Raw genomic sequence first — 24340 nt, forward strand, 5'->3', positions numbered from 1 at the left:
TGGAGGGCAGTGTCACTGGCCCTCATATGTGGGATCCGAACCGGGGCCCTCTGGCATCCCAAGCCAGCTCTTAACCAACGCGCCACTCGGCCGGCCCCTGAGGCATTATACTTAAAGTACTGTACCTGATCTTTCTTGCTTCCCAGAATACCACCAAATAACCTGGCCCATTACTCAGTCTGTCCCAAGAAACCAGGTGGGTTCTGAGCTCTGCCCCAAGGTTGTGGCACTTTGTAGGGGTGCAGTGTCATCCCTGGGGACTGGTCCAATGTGCCCTCAACCCTGCCAGAAAAGTAATTATTAAACAGCCTTGAATGGGAAAAGAAATCACAGAACACCATTTGCATCTCATGGCCCCTAGTCTGTTTTCTTTTGGTATTTAAAAGGCAATAGCAGTCTGGGAAGCAGGTCTTTGTTTCCTTCCTCAGTAGTCTCCTATTCAGCACTTATATCAGTTGCAGGGACCTCCAAGGAACTCCAAAGGTCCCTCCCACATTCCTCTGCCTGTGGAAAGGCCCAGGAGGTCCTTTTAGGCTCTGTACTGTCAGGAGCCTGGGCTGCATCTCAGACAGGTAGTTGGTAGCAAGTGACTACAGAGAGAGTTGGAACTTCCATGGCAGAGGGAGGTAAAAGCAAGGAAAGGGGGTGTGGGGTAGGACTGTCATCAGAACTGCGGATTTCCAGGGGACATGCACAACCAGACCTGAAGGTGGCTGCACTGGTTGAAATTTGATTTATCATATTTTCCAGTTAATTAGCATTTTTCTCCTTGCCCTTTACTTTTAGAAGGAGAATCTCAATAAAACATTCCAGGATTTATCTGGAAAAGAAAACCATGCAACTACTCAAATCTGTATCTACTAATTTACCAGTTACCTATATTTACCTATTATAGCACTCTATGTCCATGAATCTGTACAATCTCTGGTTTTCCGTCCCTAAAATAATATGAGATCCTGAATCATCAACATGAGTAGGTAGATTAGAGAGACAAGAAAATATGCTGATGTGGTTTTGAAACATTTTCAAAAAGGATATAATTAAATATTCTTTTTTTTTTTAATTGTGAAAAATTTTAAATCAGTAAAAAGGTGAAAGAAAGAATGGGACAATGAATACCCAAGTTCTAACCTGGATACACTGGTTGCTAATATTGTATTATATCATTTTTTGGTCATTTTTGGTCATTCTCTCTTTCACCCATTTCAGAGTACTTCAAAGTACATTACAGACATCATGATTTTCTGCACCTAAATGTTTCAGCATGCAACTCCTAGGAGTCAAATCTCCTACATGATCACAATACCTTTATCACACCTGAGAAAAAGTAACATGAATTTTACACACACACACACACACACACACACACACACACACACACACGCTGGATTCAGGATCCAATCAAAGTTTACTTTGGTTGTCATGTCTCTTTTTAGTCTCTTTTATTCTAGAACAATCCTTCCCCTTTTTTATCTCTTATGACATTGAGGGGATTTTTTTGGGGGGTGTTTTGTGTGTGTGTGTGTGTGTGTGTTTTAAGTATTCAGGGTAATTGTCTTGCAGAATGTCCCACAATCAGGATTTTCCTGATTAGTTTTCCTCGTGACTAGAGGTAGATAGTAATTTTTGCCAAAAATACTGTAAAAGTGAGTATTATACATTTCTTGTTATACATTTCTTATCAGGCTATCCCTTTATTAATGATGTTAAATTTGATCTCTTTAGACCTCAGGTCTCTCCAGTATAAAGGTACCCTTTTCCTTCCCTTTGTAACTAAAAAGTAATCTGTACAATAACCCTTTCCCATCATATGAATAGCCAGATTCCCAACAACCTTTTTACCCATTGGTAAATTATCCACTGATAACCCTTGCTTGAAACAGTTATTACACTAGGAATAGAAAATGGTAGATTTTTAATTCTGTCATTTCTTTCATGTTTATAAGATGACATTTATCTGTAAAGAAGAGCTTTCAGAGGGTTTAAAACTTGCTTTATATACTGATTAAGTGAGGAATCTCTCCATTGTCTATGTAATCAGTTCGAGCAAAGTTTTACTTTGTATTTATGGCACTTGAGGTGTGTCTCTGCACGATCCCAGCAGTCATCTTGGGTGTTATCATTGAGAAGGCAAAGGATAACAGACGGTTGTCACCTTTTTAGTTGAGAAAAAAGTGATGCTAGACCAGGGGTTGGCAAACTGCGGCTCGCGAGTCACATATGGCTCTTTGGGTACATTCTGTCTCAAAAGTTTGCCGATCCCTGGAAGAGCCAATCCTGTCCCTCACAACAATTTAAAAATTATTCGAGAGCCATAAATATATTTTTACATAATCACCATTATGTGAATAATATCCTTTAAAATTTTATAAATGAAACTATGATAGTTTTATTTTCATTTTCAATTTTACTTCAGAGTTTGCAGCTTGTGAGCCACATTTTGCTGACCCCTGGCGGCTCTTTTGTCTGAAAAGTTGGCTGACCCCTGTAGAGAGATGTGGCTGGAATTAGTATTTTCTAGAACCTTCACTGTCCAATTTGGTAGCCACTAGTCACAAGTGGCTATTTAAATTTAATTTTTAATTAATTAAAACTAAATAAAATTAAAACGGAGTTCCTCAGTCATACCAGCCATATTTCTTGTGATCGGGGACCACGTAGGACTTGTGGCTACCACATTGGACAGTGCAGGTCTAGAACGCTGCCATCCTCACAGAAAGTTCTGTTGGATGGTGTGGATCTGGAATCACTTAAGTTTCCCCAAACAAAATGTCGAACATCCAGAGTTTGGGATAAGGTTAGGGTGACCCTAATTTTGTGAGTTTATCCAATTATTCCAATGTTTCATGCTTGCTGTTTTGATTCTGGCCTGGCCATGAGGGCCCAAGGTAAATAGATGAGTCCCATTGATGTTGCCAGGACTTGAGTGAAAATAGTCAAAACCTAGTCTTTATAAGCAGTTCTCGTTAAACAAAATTTTAAAAAATTCTTGTGAAACCAAATTTTTTCCTTCTAGTAGAGATTAGTTAAAAAGACTAGAGGAGGCTACATTTCTTTTGGCAGCTTTTATTGTATTTGGCTTTATTTTCTTCATTGTATTGGGTTGTTGGAAGTCATGACGCATTTTGGCAGCGAAAAACATAGAAAAAATACATCACGACTTTTCCGACAACCCAGTAGTACAGGGCACACTTCAGCCTTTCCTCCTACCCATAGGCTTCCTATTTCACCTAGGCTATGAAGTCAGTTTGTTTTATCTCTCCTGACATGGAATCCACTTATAAAGGTTAATACACCTATTTAGTAAAAGCAGGTCAAGGTAGAAGTGAGGAAGCAGCAGAGAGGAAAAGGCCTGGTGCAGTGGGACCAACATTTTGATAACTGGGACCATCCAGTGCAGAAAGGCAGATGGATAGTTACCAGCTGGTGCTGTTCCGCCCAGGCCTTGCTTAGGCTGTAAGCACACAGGATTGATTGCCCCTTCTACCCCCTGGGATCTGATGTGGTATATAACCTCTTTCTCATGACTTCTGCATGAACAACCTTCCTCTTTTAGCTAACCATTCCTTCTGCTTCGGGAAGATGGTCAGCCTCTTGGCAACTTTCAGCCAGTATGGCTGCCATGGTCCAAGCTAATACTCTCCATTTTTCTCCTTGTCTTTCTCCCTGATGATGTATAGAGTTGGTGTTGACCCAGATCAAGACCCACCACCCAACAATGACAGCTTTCAAGTCTTACAAGGGGTAAGTCGCAAGATATGCTTCTTCCTAGGGGTGATGTTATGAAAAATAGCTAAAATTTATTGAGCATTACTACATGCCAGAAACTTGACATGGATATCCTCATTGTGATCTTGACAACAACCTTATGAGGTAGGTATTGTTATCCCGTTTTACAGATTAGAAGCTGAAGTATGAGAGTTTAAGTGAGTTATCTAAGGTCAGAGAATTAGAAAGTGATGCAGCCAGGATTTAACCCCAGAGTCTGTGTTCTTAAACAACATATTAAGGGGATGGGCTGGCCAGAAAGAATGTTTAAGCTAAGTCCCTGACTCCCTACCTTCCAAAAATGGATATATCGGATACATTGGTGATCGGTTTGCTGTAACTGGTTCTGAGTCTTTCAGTGATGGCCTGGGCAGGGGAAGGAAAGGGATGTGATTGCAGGCCCTCCTGTTCCTCCAGGGCCTGGGATCCCCTGAGCTCCTGTCCAGCCCCGTAATGACGGAGCAGCAGCCCTCACCCCTGTCGGGGCTGAAGGTCACAGGGAGGCTAACAGTTAAGGCTTGGGTAGGGCACTAGCGATAGTGACAGCCTGGGGCAGAGAGTGGGGGAGGGAAGCTGTAGAGGCAGTAAGTGGCGGGGTTCTATGGCAGCACCCAGTGTGCCCACAGGAATCAGTGCCTGCTGCTGTAGAGAACCCTGATGGAGACCGTGTGGGGAGACGAGTGTGCTAGCCCTTGGTATGACCATCTGTACCAGTTATTCTGCATCACAGACTTGTCCAAACATAGGCAAGTGAACAACAATTTCATCTACTCATGGATTCTCTGGGTCAGGAATTTGGAAAGGGCCTAGTAGGAATGGCTTGCCTTTGCTCCATGAAGAAGGCATTGGTTGAATCAATGCTGAGTCTGGTGCCATCCCAAAGCTCATTCGCTCCTATGCCTGGTTCCTGGGCTGAGAGGGCTCACATGAGGACAACTGGCTGGAATGCCGATTTGTGGCTTCTCTACATGGCCTCAGCGTATTGGACTTCTTACATGATGGCTCAGGGTTCCAAAAGCCAGTGTCCCAGTAAGCAAGGTGGAAGCTACATCACCTTTTCTGACCTAACCTTGGAAGTCTCACAGCATCACTTCTGTGACTTTCTATTAATTACAACGAGTTGCTAGGGCCAGCCGAGATTTAAGGGGAGAAGACAGAGACCATAACCTCTGGATGGGAAAAGTGTGAACGAAGTGGCAAACATGTTTTAACACTGCCATATTACCCCTGTTTTGGGACAGGTGGGATGATTCTGTCTCCAGATTTTGTTCCGTCCCCAGGCTGGCATTTTCTGGGCAGTCTAGGTGGGGGAAAGGAGAGTTATGATAGGAGCAGAAATTTGTTACCAAAATATTATTATTTGGCCTTGGTAGTCAAGAACAAATTTGATCAGCCTGGCACATGGTGAGCTCGATAGGTATTTGATGGGCAGATGGGGGTATGGGCAAAGCACCAGTGTAGTAGGAAGCTTTATGCGTACTGACCACATGTGTGTCTTCTCTGTGAGACCATGTCGAGTGTTTCTTTTTCTTCCAGTCAGTTTTGAATTGCACTCATCATTGCACTTTATCCTAAACCAAGTCTCCATAGTTGAGATTGCATAGGATCTTCTAAATGACTCCATCACCAAATCAGATGTAACAAGTCTTGCAAAATGTGGTGCTGTGCAGGGCCCAGGGGTGCCACTGTGTTACAGCCTTCCGAATTTCTTTCTCTTTGAGGGGGGGTGGTCACAGCCTGATAAGGCATTCCTGGTGTTGATGCCCCTTAAGGGACACAAAGCCATGACCTCTGAAAGTTCTGGACATTTGGAGAAGAGCTTTTAATGAGCTGCATTAGAGATTTGGTACCTACTTTAGTGGTGCTCCAGAAGACCTTTGCGATTATATTAGAATTGGCCACTGTGCCAGTTGGGAACATGTGGTTTCAATAAGAAGTTCTTTTTGAAAAGTTGCTATTTGACTCTAGTTTTGATTAAGGACTTTAGAAAACGGGGGTTCAGGAATTGTGCACTTGGGAGCTAATTTAAAGTATAACCAGTTTGGGAGATGTTGAAACTGACCCTGAGAAAGCCTGGCTGAAAAGTGTGATGGATGTCTTTATTTCACGGAAAGGAAAATAATGGCTCTGGTAGGATATGACCATCCTATTACAAAGTGTCCTTCACCGACCTAACATCAGTCAAGATTAATTTTATAAGAAACAACAGGCTAATTCCAGTGGATAGCCAGGGTTTAGAGAGATTTCACCTTGACAGTTCACACCAATCAAATACCCCTAGCCCTTTTGCTGTTTGCCATTGCTCTCGCCTCTGGACTCAAACATCTCTTAAAGGAAATACAGGAAATGGTTTGTTTGGTTTCATGCAGCTGAACTTACTGTACATCTCATAAGAACTGCACATGGAGTCACTGGGCTTGTAACAAGATTTAGTAACAAACTTGCTGTCACTTTTCTGTGGAAAGGTTTCAGAAAGCAGTGGGTTGTAAGTGCTAAGGGTTGTGGTGGCCCATTTAGTCCATGCAGCGACAGCTCGGATAGCACCCCCTGCCCCAGGCAGGGTGAGCCTCAGAAACCTCCCTGGATGGGTAAACTCAGTGTTCCTGATTGCTCCCCGAAGGGCCCTCTGGGCTGATTGAGAAAGGGCACAGCAACCTCCACTGCACTCCCAATGGTGCCCTGTTGGCCAGCCCTAGCTGGGAGCTGTGTTACAGCTTCCCCTTAACTTCCCTCCTTCCAAGCCTTACACACAGTAATGCAGAGGGCCCCCAAAGTCAGTCCTGCTGGCTTTTTGGAAATCTTTAAAGATTGTTGTCAGAATGGAAAACAAGGCGAAGTTCAAGCTTGGTTCCCCAGGACAACTTCTTAAAAATGACTCATGCCCTTGTGCAGAAAGGGCCTTACCGCTTTAAGTCCTCCTGACCTTCTTGGTGTGATAGCCACTAAAAGCAGTGCTGGGTGTACTCAGTGGTCACCGGAAACTGTAAAAAGAGAGAAGTAGATGGGCTTCTCAGTTTTGGGTGAAACCCTGGATTCTTGCAGTTTCCCCTGAAATTGATCCAGGTCACACACTCAGTGTTGTCATGAAACTGAAATCAGAAGTGGGGAAAGCCCAGATGTTTGTTCCCCATTAGAAAAGAAAGGGAAGTTTCTAACTGATCATTCTAAAAACAAACCAAAAAGTAATATTTGATGGGAAAGCATTTTTTATAGAGAGCATAATTTTCCTCACTGGTTCTCAAAGCCCAAGGTTGTAAACAGAGTCATGACTACAGAGCTACAGAATATATTAGCTCATGTGGGAGAAGGAAAGGAGCTGTTGGCTGGAACTTTTGGCTGTATGTGAGGGAAGCATAAGAATATTATGGGCAGACTTCAGCTTCATGTCCCTGGCAAGTTTGACTCATTAAAACAAAACATAACAAAACAAAACACTTAGTTGCTTTGTTTCTCCAGAGGTCTTGGTGACTTTGCAACCAAAACAAAAATAATCGCAGCTGGAGGCAAACTGCCCAGACCTGGGGGTGGCCTTACACCCCATTCGAGGGGGGGACTTTTCATGCCAGACCCAGCTGAGATTTATGTTGGCCGGATGTGCAGACACATCATTCACTTCCTTCCCCACGTTTACAGAAGAGCACTCATTGATGAGGCTTAGCTAGGAGCCCAGTGTGAATTTATCCCGGCTTTATCATCTCAGCAAGACAAGGTCACAAGCAGGATATTAGTGGAATGTGGGGGAAAGGAAACCGCTGTGCTTGTGTATGTGTGTGCGTGTGTGTGTACACACACACGTGCGCACAAGTTTGAAAACTGTAGAAAATCAGCTGTTCATAGTTGCATTGACATATAACTTTCTGGGAAAGTTGGATTTGTTTGTTTCTGTGTTCTCCAGTTTTCCTCGAGGCTGAAATTTGATACCCAGTGACTTAAATCTTTAACTTCAAACAGTTGCTGAAGTGCCTTTCCTCAAATGTTTACTCTGAGACCCCCCCTCCGCACCATGCTTTTCTTTTTGTTCTGATTGCCTCCCGTGGGCCCATGATTTCCCTTTCTGTTATTCTTTTTTTTCCTTAGAAGTTCAAAATTAACATTAATGTATTCATTCATTTGACAAATATTTATTGAGCATCTGTTATATTTCAGACATTCTTTCAGGCTCTTGGAATACATCTGCAAACAAGGCAGATGAATCTTTGTCCTTAAGGACTTGGCGACAGGGCGATGAAGGGTAACGGTGGAGAATGGCAGAGGAGAGTTTGTGGAGGGCCTCGTCTGCTTTTCCTCTAGGGACTATAGGCCTATCCTTGGTGCTCTGAGTGGCCCCGTGGACCAGAAGCCTGGGCATGACCCGAGATCTTGTTAGAAATGCAGACTCTCAGGCCCCATCTCAACCACTGAATCAGAATCTTCGTTTTAACAGAGTTCCCAGGAGAGTTGTGTGCACTTTACAATGTGAGCAGCCCTGGCATAGGCACTGTGGAGTTCTTGAGTCCCTGTTTTTAAGCCCTTTTATTATCCCCTTTTGAGAAATTTTGGCCCCATCATACCAGGGACATGAAAAAGGCCCAAATCTGGTTGCATCATTTATTTATTCTTTTGCTCTGCATTAGTTTTCGATTCCTGCTGTAAGAAATTACCACAAACTTAGCAGCTTGAAATAACACAGCCTTACAGTCCTGTAGATCAGATGTCTGATGTGCTCCCCTCGTTTCTCTGTTTCAGGTGTCTCAAGGCTGAAATCAAGATGTTGAGGGGGTTGGGCTCTGGGAGAGAAGCCACTTCCAGGCTCATTCAGGTTGTTGGCAGAATTCAGTTTCATGCGGTTGTAGGACTGAGGTCCCATTTCCTCACTGGCCATTGGCCAAGAGGTCAAGCTCAGCTCCTAGAAGCAGCTGCATTTCCTGGCTGTTGGCCCTCTCCACCTTCAAAGCCAGCAACAGTGGGATGAGTCCCTGTCACGCTTTGAATCTCTCCTGCCCCTTCTTCCACTACATCTCTCTGACTCTTTTGCCCTCCTTGTCCACTTTTTTTTTTAAAGGCTTTATTGGGGAATTGGGGGAGGGCAACAGCGTTGGGGAATTGGGGAAGGAGAACAGACAAGTTGCTGTCCTTTTGTTCTTCAGTCTAGTTGTGGAGGACGTCACTTCGCTGGCCCATGTTGATGTTATCATTGTGCTCTTCTCGGATGAGGCAGTTGCTCACTGGCCATTGGACGGCTGCTCACAGCGGCTCACGGCAGCTCAGGAAAGCTCATGCCCACTGCCAGCCAGTCCCACGGTAGCCGTCGCCAGCGACTCACGGCAGCCCAGCTCCAGGTCGAGCTGTTGTTCACCATCTTAGCTGTAGAGGGTGCAGCGTCACTGGCCCTCATGTGGGATCCGAACCGGGGCCCTGCTGCTCAGAGCTGGCAACCCAAGCCAACTCCTAACCAACGCACCACTCAGCCGGCGCTCCTTGTCCACATTTAAGAGTCCATGTGATTACATTGGACTCACCTGTAAAATCTTCACTCTATCTACAAAGCCCCTTTTGCTATGTAGAATAATATACTCATCGACTCCAGGGATTAGGATATAGAACTCTTTGGGGGGGGGGCAGAATTGTGCTCCATCTTTAGAAAAAAAATAAGCCATTCTCATTACTGTAATGACCTTAACTTAAAAAAAATCTTTTAACAGTAATAATGGAATGAAATCTAACTCTACCCAGAAATCATTATTCACTAGTTCTAGAAAATTTATTTTGAAAATAGGACCTTTTGCCACTCCTCAGTTCTTTAATCTGCTTTTTTTTCTTCATTACATCCATCAGCATGTATGTATCTGTCTGTCTGCCTCCCCTCTGGAAATGTGCTTGAGGGGCAGTTGCTGGGTCTCATTTCTCTTTGTGTTTACAGTATGTGGCGTGCTTCTTAATGAATGCAGTAAAATAGACACTCAGAGTTGATGGTATTTTTTTTTCTTGAAGGGGCTTCTCTGTTAATTTCAGTAAGAATTTTAAAAATCCCTCATGTAACTCATAAGATCAGAGAGTAGGTGGTTATCAGGGGGCTGGGGTTGGGGAGAATTAGGGAGATGTTTAAGGGTACAAACTTGCAACTAGTAGTTTAAAAAGTTCTGGAGATATAATGTACAGCATAGAGAATTTAGTCAACAATACTGTAATATAACCTACAAAATTGCTAAGAGACTATTAGATCCTAATTGTTCTCACCACAAAAAAGAAATGATAATTATGTGATTTGATAGAGGTATTAACTAACGCTAAGGTGGTAATCATACTGCAATATATAAATGTATCGAATCAACCTATTGAACACCTTAAACTTACCCAATGTTATAAGGCAATTATAACCCAATTTAAACTTGCCCAGAGTCACACAGCAAGGCAATTGGCACAGTCAGGAGTAGAGCTAGGATTTGGACCCAGGTAGTCTGCTGAGAAAGCCTGTGATGTTCACACCTACACCTCTTGGAGTGCTCTGTTGCCTTTGAATCATTTCTCAGAGAAGCTGACCTTGTGCACAGCCTTGAAACATGAATAGAGATCAGCCAGGTAGGTGTTGGTGGGAGAAGGTGAGAGTATGAAAGGGTGTTGCAGGTTCTAGAAGCAGCCAGACTTAGAGATATGGAAAGGGGTATGAACCCTCCTGGTGGGCATGCAGGTTTTGAGTTGGGGCATGGTGACAGAGCAAGTCCCTGTTTTTTCTGTGGGAAGCACATGAATGGAAATCCAAGAGTCTGCAAGTGCAGCCCTGGAAGGGGGCCTTGCTGATTATAGCATTAGCCTCTACCCGCACTGACCCCTTCTCAGCCCTGTGCCCACAGGAAGGGGTCCACTGGTTTGTCTGTGATAGATACCAACCCAAATCAAGTTGTGAAGCAAGTTGTGGTGGTCTTCTGGGTCAGCTTACAAAATTAGTCCTGTTCTATGGACTCTCCCTGATTTCCCCAAATCCACTCTGTGTGGGTTTATCTAAACTCTTCCTGTACCTAAGGATGCTTCTGGCACCATCTCTTGAAATAAGAGGTTGTTTAACACCTCTGTTACAAAGTTGCACTTTTTATTTGCCCTGAATTTATTCCTTGCAACCCTTCAGGGCTGCCTCTTAGTTTCTTACATTTCTGAGGTCACTTGATCTTATCTTGAACTGCAGGCATATCTCTTTGTAGCCCGAGAAGACAGTTTTGTAGTTTGCCTTTAAAAAGAATCCTTTCCTTTGCTTTACTCATTTAAAATGCCCCTCTTGGGGCTTATATACATCTCCTGTAGCTTCCTTTCCATAAGATGACAAGAATTTAAGTGTTCCAGGTGATGACAATGCATTGTGATTTTGCATAGTAGGGGTTTGTCATTTTTATTGTTGTTTTAGGGGAGGAACAGATGAAACTGACTTTTGGGGACTTGTGACTGATAGTTTAGAGTATCCTGCCTGATGATTATCATCTTGTTCGTTTTTCTTCAGTAAGATTCTACAGGCACTTAGAACTGAGAGCTTAGCACTTATCAATTTAAAGACATTTATTTTTCCGTAAAGATATTTGCCTATCAGAATGGTCATCTACCACTTTTGCACTCAGACATGTGGCATTTTGAACTTTCCTTAGAGTTGTCATTGGGCTAGCAATTGATTACCTGAAGGAATGATTCTCTGCAAATGGATACATTTTTGTGCCCTCTTTCTTCCACATGAGTTATAATTTGAAATAAAGCTGCTTTCTGGGACCTCTCATTTTTATTTTGTCATCCACAGAAGGGCCCATTTAACTAAGCCATTTCCATATCTGTCACTAGCCATTCCTCAAATACCCTGGGGACTTCGTTTTTTAAAATAATCTTCGCCTTTGGAAATGTTAGGAATTTAGTGCTTGCTAATAATCCCTCCCTCTCCTTGCCTATATCCTTACCTTCTCAGAAGTCTCCAGCTAATCCTTGGTATTTATATTACAGGTGGAATTTACACCCTCTGTGATTTAGAAATACTTGTAATTGTGGTTCAAGTTTTATTTGATTATTGACGATTGTCCCTCATTGTAGAGTTGCCTCTTCACATAACGTTAAAGAGAATAATAAAAATGACTGTGCTTCCCAAGCAGTCTTTACTTTCAGAGCTTGTCGTCCAGCACATAGAACCCCAACAATGCCCTCAAATTGCTGCAGTCAGTCCACTTTTTAACATTATTTGTGCTGCTTATAATAATTACACAGAGCAGATTTCCTAAACCTCAAATGAATGTTTGATTTTGCCAATTACATTGAAAATTAAATGATGGGGATGTTTAAGTTGAAAAGGCATGAGAGAAGTAGTAAAGGAACTTACTAATTGAGGGTAGACAAAAGAAGAAAAATACTAGTTCTGGCTCCTTTCCCCTGCCCATCACCCCCACCTTCCTAAAGCTGGCAGGGCTGCAAGTTACTGGGCCACCTGAAACAATGCAAGTACCTGGGTAGGGACCACCAAGAGCCCTAGGCTAGTTTGTCAAGAAACTCAACCAAGCGTGGTTTCCCCAGGGGGTGGAGGGTGGGGGGCCGGAAAGTTGGTTTTACAGAAGCTTTTTAAAATATTCTCTATAAGTCAATTTTGACCTGTTAGGATCTAGACTACTTTAGCATAATTAATCTGCTGAAAGGCACTTTAAGGAAAATTACAGTAAGAATACCAAAAGAAATTTTGTACTATTGGGTTGTCGGAAAAGTCATGACGTATTTTTCCTATGTTTTTGTTGCAAAAATGCGTCATGACTTTTCCGACAACCCAATACATTGAGTTAGTTGATGGCTACCCACAGACATAACCAATCTATTTCACTTTGGGGATTGATTTGCCTGCTTTTTGGATTCATTCAATTTCTTTTTAAAATATTACCTCCCAATATATCTTTGATACTTTAGTGATATGCGGTGTTTGATTCTCAGCTCAAAATAATTTAAAGTTATGCTTAAAGAAAGCTTTCTCCCCTTATGTGAATCCCTTTTTTCTTTTTCTGATTTGATAATCTCACTTTATTGTTTTCAAGCCCAAAACTTCTTTTTAAAAATTAACTTTACTGAATTTGCAACAACTTAGATGGGCCTAGAGAGTATTATGCTAAGTGAAATAAGTCAGACAGATAAAGACAAATACCATATGATCTCACTTATATGTAGAATCTAAAAAACAAAATAAATGAACAAACAAAACAGAAACAAACTCATAGATACAGAGAAAATTTTGGTCGTTGTCAGATGGAAGGGGAGTTGGGGGACAGGGTAAAAACGGTGAAGGGATTAAGAAGTACAAATTGGCAGTTACAAAATATTTACAGGGATGTAAAGTGCAGCATAGGGAATATAGTCAATCCTTTTTCTATAACTAAGCATCTGTCTTCTTTGTTCCTAGGATGGTCCAGATTCTGCTGGAGGAAACCGGACAAAGCAGGAGAGTGCCTGGCTATTCAGGCTGTGGTACAGCTTTGACCACAAGTATCCTTTTAAGTGCTTCCCTGAAACGTTGATGCTGAAATCCTCTTGTTGAGTCAGCAGTGAATGACTTCTGATAAGTAAGGAAAGATGTGTACTTGCTACAGGTGTAGTCAGTCCTCTTTTGGGACTCATGCAATGATCATTCAACCACAGGTAGGCCTGGTAAGCATCTCTTTGGCCAAGAGGAATGTTTGTACATCATTAGGTTAGCCAACCCATAGCCTGGTAGACTCATGTGGCTCTTCAGAGCTTCAAGGGGAATATGCCTGTGTAGGTGAACTAAAGTTACACAGTGAACTTTGCTGTGGTCAGGAAAGGAAGTGCAGTTTGGGCAGTTAATCTGTATGGGGAGGCTAATTCCTAATGGTTCAATGAATTCTGGCCAGGTCTGATCTAGGCCTTCACTGGGCCACATGCAGGGCAGACTGTTCTAGTAGATCTACTTGGTCCCAGGCGAAAATTAAAAACCAAAAAGTTAAACTTTCATGGTTTCTTAAGTTGACACAGTGATCAAATGGGCAGGTACTTAGCTTACATATAGTCTTTGAAGACTTGGAAAATGTTTAAAAGTTTTTATTGACGTATAAGATATACAGAGAAAAGTACACAAATCATAAGTGCTTTGTGAATTATCTCAAATCATTCACATTCAAATCAGTGAATTATCTCAAAATAAACACATTAATTTAACCCCAAACAGGTCAAGAAACAAAATTACCAGGTTCCCTTATGCTATACCCCAATTACTACCCCTTTCTCTTCCTCACATGTACCTACTCTCCTGACTTCTAGCAACATTTTATAGTTTTACCTGTTTTTGAGCTTTGCATAAATGGGATTATATATATATATATAGAGAGAGATGGTGTGTGTGTATGTGTGTGTGTGTGTGTGTGTGTGTGTGTGAGAGTGTGTGAGTGTCTGGTTTATTTGAATTGACATCATTTGTGTGATTAATCCATGTTGTCACTTGTAACTCTAGTTCATCTGTTTTCATTGCTATATAATATTTCATTGTATGAATATACCATAATTTATTTTTTGATATATTGAGGAACATGTAGAATTTGGAGCTGCTATGAAAAATACTTCTCTGAACATTTTTGTACATGTCTTTTGATTCATGTTTACATACATTTTTGTTGGAAATGTACCCAGGAATGAAATTGCTGGGTAACAAGACATTCATAGGCTCAACTTCAGAAGAAAGTACCAAACAGTTTTACAAAATGGTACCACTTTACACAAGCACTTTAGTGTATGAGAATTCTAGTTGCTCCACATACTCACTGACGGTTGGCATTGTCAGTCTTGTTAATTTTACCCGTTCTATTGGGTTTGTACTGATATTTCATTGTGGTTTTATTTTGCTTTTATCTAAGCCTAATAAGGTTGAGTACCTTTCCATATATTTACTGGCCACTTGGTATGTTCCTTTATGAAGAACCTGTTCAAGTCTCTTGCTCATTTTTCTATTGGGTTGTCTACCTTTTTCTTACTGATTTGTAAGAGTCCCATATATACTGTGGATGTATATAATGCACATTATTCACTGGGCTTAGTGTTTTGCTAATTGTATGTGATAAAAATATCTTCTCTTGTGACTTGCCTTTTCACTTTTAAATAGAACCTTCTGATGAGCAAAAGTTCTTCATCCAATTGATTGATAGTTTCTGTCCTGATTAGTTTTGTGTGTGTGTGTGTCCTATTTTAGAAATCTTTATCCCAAAGTCATGGAGCCAATTTGCTATGTTATCTTTTAGAAGCTTTATTATTTTTCTTCTGTGCATCTGTTTTTCTTTTTAATTGAGTGACAGACAAGGGCAATGAAAAATTGTAGAGATAATTTGATGAGATTATCATCCTTCAGAGATGATTTAACTTACATTAGGTCAGTGACTAGGCTAGGGGCATTAGCAATTCCAGATCACTTTAGTCCAGTTAGGAATAAAGGTGATTTGAAGCTGGGCTTCAGTTCCTGTGAGGGTTAGTCTGTTTTCTGTTTGCCCTTTTTTTCTAGGGTTCTAGCCTAGAACCTAGGGTATTTCTCAAAAGGCTCTGGACACCAGTTTTTGTCAGATTCACTCCATCTTTTTGATTCTGCTAGATACTCTCCTCAGCTTCTGAGGTGCCTTTAGGGAAAAAAGTGGCTCACCAAGTGCCAGGCTCACCTCTTAGGTTTCCTCCTTCAGATTCTGGCTCTCTTCACTGTCATGACAGCTTTGTTATGCCATTAAGCAGAAGATTGTTGAGTTTTATCTTGCCCAGCTTTTCTAGTTTTTCTCAGTGGAAAGGATGGTTTAAATTACTGTGTTTGCTATTAACTGAAATAGAACCCCCAGGGATATTTAAAAGCCATATGAACTTTGTCTACAGTGTAATTCAGAATGCATGTTACTCACTGGGCTTAGAAAGGATGTAGGAAAAATTGGAGCGAGTTCACAGGAGAGTGACAAAATGCTAAAGCGATAAGAAATTGAATCTTGTCAGCATTTAATACTCCCCTTTCAACAGTGGATAGATCATCCAGACAGAAAATCAATAAGGAAACATTAGACTTGAACTACATTTTAGACCAAATGAATGTAACAGAGATATACAGAACATTCCATCCAACAGCAGCAAAATATACATTCTTCTCAAGTGCATATGGAACGTTCTCCAGGATAGATCTATATGTTAGATCACAAAACAAGTGTTAGTAAATTTACGAAGATTGAAATCATATTAAATATATTTTCCGGCCACAGTGGTATGAAACTAGATATAAATAACAAGAGGAAAACTGGAAAGTTCACAAGTATGTGTACATTAAACAGCACACTCCTAAACAGAAAAACCAATGGGTGGACATTAAACAACACATTTTTGAATAACCAATGGGTCAATGAAGAAATCAGAAGGGTAATCAAAAAATATCTTGAGACAAATGAAAATGGAAACACAACATACCCAAACTTATGTGATGCAGTGAAAGCATTTCTGAGAAGTTTCTAATGATAAATACCTACATGTTGAAAAAGGAAGATCTCAAATAAGCAATCAAACTTTATACCTCAAGGAATTAGAAAAAGAAGAACCAACTAAGCCCAAAGTTAGCAGAAGGAAGGAAATAATAAGATTAGAGCAGAGATAAATAAAATAGAGACTAGAAAAACAATAGAAAAGACCCATGAAAATAAGAGTTGTTTTCTTTGAAAAGGTAAACAAAATTGAGAAACCTTTGGTTAGACTAAGAAAAGAAGAGAGAAGACTCAAATAAAATCACAAGTGAAAAAGGAGACATTGCAACTGATACCACAGAAATACAAGGGGTCATAAGAGACTGCTATGAATAAGTATACACCAAAAATTGGACAACCTCAAAGAAATGGATACATTCCTAGAAACATACAACTAACCAAGACTGAATCATGAAGAAATAGAAAAGCTGAACAGACCAGTAACAAGTAAAGGGATTGAATCAGGAATAAAAAACGCTCCCCAAAAAGAAAAGCCCAGGACAAGATGGCTTCACTGGTGAATTATACCAAACATCTAACAAATAATTATTATCTTTTCAAACTCTTCCCAAAATAATGAAGAGGGGGGAACACTCCCAAACTCATTTTACGAGGCCAGCATTACCCTAATATCAAAGCCCAACAAGGACATTGCAAGAAAAGAAAATTACAGGCCAATATCCCTGATGAACATACATATAAAAATTGTCCACAAAATACTGACAAAGTGAATTAAACAGCACATTAAAAGTATCATATACATCATGATCAAGTGGGATTTATCCCTAGGATGCAAGGATGGTCTAACATAAACAAATCAATAAATGTGATACGCTATATTACAAAATGAAAAGTAAAAATTATATGATCAACAGATGCAAAAAAAGCATTTTGCAAAACCCAACATCTTTTCATGATAAAAACTCTCAACAAATTAGGTATATATGGAATGTACCTCAATGTAATACAGGGCATATGTGACAAGCCCACAGCTAACATCATATTCAATCGCAAAAAGCTAAAAGCTTTTCCTGTAAGATCTGGGAAAAGGCAAGGATGCCCACTCTTCCCACTTCTATTCAACATAGTACTGAAAGCTCTAGTCAGAGGAGTTAGGCAAGAAAAAGAAACAAAAGGCATCAATGGAAAGGAATAAGTAAAATTGTCTCTGCAGGTGACATGATCTTATACATAGAAAACCCTAAAGACTACACTAAAAAACTTTTAAAACTAATAAACAAATTCAGTAAAGTTGCAGGATATAAAATTAACATATAAAAATTGTTGCATTTTTATACACTAATGATGAACTAGTCAAAAAAGAAATTAAGAAAGCAATCCCATTACAGTAGTATCAAAAACAATAAAATGCTTAGGAATAAATTTAAGGAATGAAGATCTGTACAGTGAAAACTTAAAAAAATTGATGAAAGAAACTGAAGAAGACACAAGTAAATGGAAAGGCATCTGTGTTCATGGAATAGAAGAATTAATATTGTTAAAATGTTCGTATTTCCAAAGGTGACCCACAGATTCGGTGCAATCATTATCAAAATTCTAATAGCATTTTTCACAGAAAAAGAAGAAACAATCCTGAAACTCCTATGGAACCACAAAAGATTCTGACTAAAGCCATCTTAAACAAAAAGAACAAAGCTAGAGGCATCACACTTCCTGATTTCAGATTATATTGCAAAGGTATAGTACTCAAAACAGTATGGTATTGGCATAAAACCAGACACATAGACCAATGGAACAGAATAGGGAGCCCAGAAATAAACCCTCATATATAGGGTTAACTGATTTTTGAAAAAGGTGCCAAGAAAACACAATAAAGAATGGACAGTCTCTTTAATAATGGTGTTGGAAAAACTCAATATCCACAGAAAAAAGAATGAAACTGGACCCCATCTTAAACCATTCACAAAGTCAACTGAAAATGGATTAAAGATTTAAATGTAAGACCTGTAACTATAAAACTCCTAAAAGAAAACACATGGGGAAAGCTCCTTGACATTGGTCTTGCCAATGATTTTTTGGATTAGATACCAAAAGCATAGACAACAAAAGAAAAAACAGCACAAATGGGAATATATCAAACTAAAAAATTTCTGCACAGCAAAGGAAATCTTCAATAAAATGAAAAGGCAATCTACACAATGGGAAAAATATTTGTAAACCATAATATCCTATAAGGGATTAATACCAAAATAAGGAACTCATACAACTCATCAGCAGAAAAACAACCCAATTAAAAATGGGAAAAGGACCTGAATATACATTTTTCCAAAGAAGACATACACATGGCCAACAGGTAGGTACATGGAAAGATGCTCAGCATCACTAATCATCAGGGAAATGCAAATCAAAACCACAGTGAGATAGCACCACTTCATACCTATTATTGGGTCGATGGAAAAGTCGATGTATTTTGTCTATGTTTTTCAAAGGTTATTTATTTATATAAAGAACAAAGATCAATCAATGATATATTGCCCGTTTTGTTCAATAACCTTTTGCCATCTTTCAGTGAGCTTCAGAATTCCTCGTTCATAGAAGGACCTGTCCATATTTGTGAAAAACTGAACAAGGTGCTGATTTACAGTCTCATCTGAATTGAACCTTATATCATGCCAGGAGTTTTGAAGAGAGTGAAACAGGTGGAAGTCTCACGGCACAAGGTCAGGCGAGTATGGTGGGTGTGGCAACACATCCCATCCAAGCTTCAATCATTTTTGACGGGTGATCAAACTTGTGTGTGGTCTCGCGTCATCGTGATGGAACACAACTCCTTTACAATTAACAAGCTCTGAATGTCTCTGGATGATGGATTTGTTCAAACTGTCCAATTGCCGACAGTACACATTCAAATTGATTGTTTGGTTCCTTTGTAGGAGCTCGAAAAACAGGACACCTTTAAAATCCCACCACACTGAGAGCATAACCTTCCTCTGATGAATGTCTGCTTTTGATGTTGTTTGAGGCGAATCATCACGTCGGGACCAAAACCGTTTGCACACCACATTGTTGTAAACAATCCACTTCTCATCACCAGTTATCAGTTGCTTCAAAAAAGGATTGTTTTCCTCATGTTTAACAAGCATATTGCAGATGTTTATACGCGCCGTCAAATGAATTTCTTTGAGTTCATGCAGAACCCAAATATTGAGCTTGCTTATGTATCCCAGCTTCTTCAGGTGGTCGTGGATGCTTGAATGATGGGTGTTCATTGTTTCTGCAATCTCTCCTGTCGTGTAATGTGGGTTTGACTCAATCAATGCCTTTATTTTGTCGCCATCAATCTCGGTGGGCCTCCCTGACTGAGGAGCATCATTGAGATCAAAATCACCAGCATGGAATTTCGTGAACCATCGTTGGCACTGATGTTCTTGTGGAGCATTGTCACTGTAAATTTTATGCAACTTTTCACAAGCTTGATTCACGTTCTTCCCTTTATGGAAGTAAAACAGTAAAATATGGCAAAAATGCCGTTTGGTCTTCCATCTTCAATTGTAAAATCTCCAAAACTCAACCGAATCGCTCAGTTTTTCTTTTAGAATGAAGCTAGAACTGTTAGCTGTCAAATGATGTAGCAATAACATAAACGCAAATGACTCTAGTACTTCCCAAAATGAACTAGTGCCATCTGTTGCAAACATGCGTCATGACTTTTTGGACAACCCAATAGTATGGCTATTATGAAAGTCCAAAGATAACAAGTGTTGGGAGGATATAGAGAAAAAGGAGCCGTTATGATATTGTTGGTGGGAATGTAAATTGGCACAGCCATTATGGAAAACAGTGTGGAGGTTCCTTAAAAAATTAAAAATAAAACTACCGTATGTTCTACTAATCCCACCTCTGGGTATAGATCCAAAGGAAATAATAGCACTATCTTGAAGAGATCTGCACTTCCATGTTCAGAGCAGCATTATACACAGTGAAGATATGGAAACAAAGTAAGTGTCAATCAATGCACGAATTGATAAAGAAAATGTGTATATATACAATGGAATACTATCTAGCCTTAAAAATGAAGGAAATTCTGCCATTTGGGACAACATGGATGAACCTCAAGGACATTATTCTGTGAAATAAGCCAGGTATAGAAATACAAATACTGCATGATCTCACTTGTATGTGGAGTCTATGAAAGTCAAACTCATAGTAACTGATAGTAGGATGGTGACTGTGCAAGGGGCTGGAAAGCGGGAAAATGGAGAGATGTTGGTCAAAGGGCACAAACTTTCAACTGTAAGATGAATAAGTTCTGGAGATCTAATGTACAGCATGGTGATTATATTGGGTTGTTGGAAAAGTCATGATGTATTTTTTCTGTTTGTCGTTGCAAAAATGCATCATGACTTTTCCGACAACCCAATTGTTAATAATACTGTATTGTATGCTGAAATTTCCTAAGAGAGTAAATCTTAAGTGTTCTCACCATACACACACACACACAAACACACACACACACACACACACACACACACACAATGGTAACCATGTGAGGTGATGGAGATGTTTATTAGCTTGATAATGGTAATTATTTCACAATTTATACATATATTTAAACATCTCATTGTATACCTTAAATATATAAATTTTATTTGCCAGTCATATTTCAGTAAAGCTGGGAGGGGAGAAATTGATTCTTTGAAGAGTAACAGGAGTGACTTCTAAAGTCTCATCTGAAAGTAAATTTTAGTGACTTTGGGATTTCTACGTTTTTAGTTTGGAGCAGAGAAACTAAAAGGAATATAAGCAGGCACGTGTCTGAAGAATTAGGTGAGAAAGGTGCCCATGATTATTTGGCTCTATAGAGGATCAAAAAAGAAAAAGTGGGCTTTAGCTGCATCAGAGGAGAGTTCAGCGGGACATGAGTGACCCTCAGAGGCTGGCAAGAGGCAGTGTGGTACCTCCTCCCGTGAACTAGCCTGGCAGTGGGATAGATGTGCTTCCAAATTAAGATGAGAGGCCCACTGCACACATATACCTCCCTTCTCTCCCCAGGCTCACTGAAATCACAGAGGAGATATCTTTGACTAACTGAGAAGACCAAAGGTAGAGGAATTTTAGCAGAAAAATCTAGTCCAAGACAAAAGTGAGTCTTGAGCCAGTTTGTCCAGGTGATTTCTTAAAGAATGTTGTTAGAACAGGTATATCCTGTGTCAACAGATCAACTGGTAACTGTTAAATTTCTCTTTAGGCTATAGCTCTTTAAAGAAAGTAGAGAAACTGCCCGGGGAGGGCTATGTAGAGAAACATTTTAAAGCCACCAAAGATTTTTCTCCCCACAGTAAACCACCTCCCCACTTTGGTGTGGTAGGGATCCCTGCCTGTCCGATGAACTGAGAAACCGAGTAAAGACATGAAGGTGGAGATACCAAAGTAATTAAACAATTCCAAATATTTTTAAATTTTTCTGATAAAAGCCTTAGAGTTGAGAGGTTTTTCCAGTCATGATTTAAGAACAGGTTGTTAGAAAAAGGGGCAATCAAACAAGAAGAAACTCTTGGAAATTAAAAATAAAGTTTCTGAAATTAACAAAAAATGTAATAGCTTAATTACATGGTGAAAACCAAAGTATTGTTCTGGAAGATAAAGTCGAGGGGGGAAAAATCGCTAAGAATTCGAGCAAGAAGAGATGTGTAAGAGCAGAGTTTCAAGATGTTGAGGTTAGACCCAGATGGTCCAGAATCATTTAGCAGGATCTGAAAGGAGAGGATAGAGACCAAGAAGGAAATGAAGTACCAAAGAAATAATGGAAGAAAAAAATCCCTTAGCAAAGGAAAGATACATGTTTCCAGAGTGCAAGGGCACACTTAGTGTGATCAGGAAGAATGGACATGTTACAGCATTCCATAACTACAGGAGGAAAAGTAGGACTCTTCAAGGCTTCCAAAGAGAAAAACTGGCAGCCTGCAAAGAGCAAGAATCAGACGTGGCATCAACAAAATTGAGTGTTCAAATACCATCGTGCATTATCAAAGTTGTAGGATGAAAAGAGAAAGTCTGAGTCTAGAATTCTGCACGCAAACTGTTAATCAAAAATGAGCAAAAAGAAAAAAAAAGGAGGGTGGCTTTCAGGCATGCATGAATTCAGGAAGTTTTGCACCGTGAAGACTCTATAAGAAGGGGGAAAAAAACCAACATAAAGAATAAACAAAACAAAATCCAACTAAAGGGACAACGTTGAAGAAGCAGTGATTTGTTATAACCCAGCAGAAGTGAACAACATCAAAAATAAATTTTAAAAGATCCTTTATTTAGACACTCAGGTGTTCTCTTCTGAGTAACAAAGTTTAAATGACATTGAATTACATTTTCTTTTTTTTTTTTTAAAGTGTTTTGTTTTTGTTTTTTTTTAAGATTTTTTTTTTTATTGGGGAATTGGGGGGATGGGAACAGTGCTGGGGAATTGGGGAAAGGGGAACAGACAAGTTGCTGTCGTTTTGTTCTTTAATCTAGTTGTGGAGGATGTTGCTTCACTGGCCCAAGTTGGCACCATCATTGCGCTCTTCTCTGGCGAGGCAGATCAGTCGCCGGCTTCTGGACGGCCGCTCACTGCGGCTGCTGGCGACATACGGTAGCCCATGGCAACCCACTGCCACAGGGGCTGCAGCCTACGCCGTCGCCGGCGACTCACAGCAGCCCAGCTCCAGGTTGAGCTGTTGTTCAGCATCTTAGCTGTGGAGGGCAGTGTCACTGGCCCTCATATGTGGGATCCGAACCGGGGCCCTCTGGCGTCCCAAGCGAGTTCTTAACCATCGCGCCACTCGGCCGGCCCTGAATTACATTTTCTTTAATGGTGTTCCAACCACACTGCTTGGTTAGTGAGTGATATTCATGTAATAAGATTATTACAAATGCTGCTTACTAGTTTTTAACATTTAGACTCAATCCATAGAATATTTACTTATAAAATAGAATGCAAACTTTATATATCTGCAGTACAAAATTATAATAAAAACTAGAAAGGAAAAAATTGAAAAGAAGAGGCAGGAGTGTAAATGAATTAAATTTGCCATCCTTCATAGGAGAGAGTTAAAAGCCTCTGACTAAAGTTTATAAATCAAGAAATAGGAGAAAAATGTATTCTATAAAGTTGTAATGATAATTACCAGACCACTGGGTGAGAGAGACACTTGATATTTCTTTTTTGTCCTTGCAACAATGTGAATCTTTAAAAATCTATATGTAATTTTTTTTTCTTTTAATGAAGTTATTAGAGGCCCTTCTGTATTTGGAGAAGAGGGAACTTGTCCTTGAACTGCCTGAGGCAGGAAACTGAAAGGCAGCCTCTGGGTTCCCCCGTGACTCTTGTATTAGTCATTCATTCTACAAATCTAGCTGCTGTCAGCTTCTGAGTCAAAGACACAAGATAACTGATAGGCCTGTAGGGGCTGTTCCCAGGAATGGTGTTAGAGGACAGTGGTCAAAGGGGGCTTGTTCTGTTTGTAAAGCCTTTAGCAGAGCTCACACTTCCTCCTTTGTTGAGTAATGCCCATCTAGAAGCATGCCCCTAGGTCTTTCACCTCCTCCTATAGAGAAGTTTTTTATTTCTTGTGATGCTCTAAGTGAAGACAGGAAGTGATGGTGCTTTGAGTAGTCATCCTCTTGGGTACAGATGGCTGTGATTCATTCTCACCTTCCTTTCAAGTCTCTTGTCCATTCCTGCATTTGAGGTGGCCATGTGAGCCTCTACCTTTTCCATATTGCTCAGTCTGTGGGTGTCAGAAATGGTCCTGGCTGTATTCTAAAGTGACATGTGCTTCATGGTGCTTCCAACACAGGGCTGTGCATTTGGCAGCACAGATATCCATAGAATGACAAACCCTGAGCTTTCCACATAATAGTTGACCTTCATGTTAGAGCAGTGGTCTCAACCGAGGGCAAGTTTGCTTCTCAGGGGACATTTGGCAAAGTCTGGAGATATTTTTGTTGTCATACCTGTGGAGGGGTTGAGGTGCTTCTGGCATGTAGTGGATAGAGGCCAAGGGTGCTGCTAAATATCCTACAATGCAGGAGAGCCACCTACAACAAAGAATGATTTGGCCCAAAATATCGATAGTGTCGAGGTTGGAAAACTGTTGGAGAGTCTG

At 40.3% G+C, this 24340-nt stretch overlaps 1 protein-coding gene across 2 annotated transcripts in view; it reads left to right on the forward strand.

Annotated features, from left to right (window-relative positions):
* SLC9A7 (solute carrier family 9 member A7) overlaps window positions 1–24340 on the forward strand; it is a 154848-nt gene that overhangs the window by 124760 nt on the left and 5748 nt on the right. For both annotated transcript variants that reach the window (XM_019649400.1, XM_019649408.1), the window contains 2 exons: window positions 3681–3744; window positions 13151–13233. In XM_019649400.1, coding sequence (XP_019504945.1) covers window positions 3681–3744; window positions 13151–13233 — 147 coding nt within the window. The remainder of the gene's footprint in view (window positions 1–3680; window positions 3745–13150; window positions 13234–24340) is intronic.

Source organism: Hipposideros armiger, unplaced genomic scaffold, assembly GCF_001890085.2.
Source record: "Hipposideros armiger isolate ML-2016 unplaced genomic scaffold, ASM189008v1 scaffold_7, whole genome shotgun sequence".
NCBI lineage: Eukaryota > Metazoa > Chordata > Mammalia > Chiroptera > Hipposideridae > Hipposideros > Hipposideros armiger.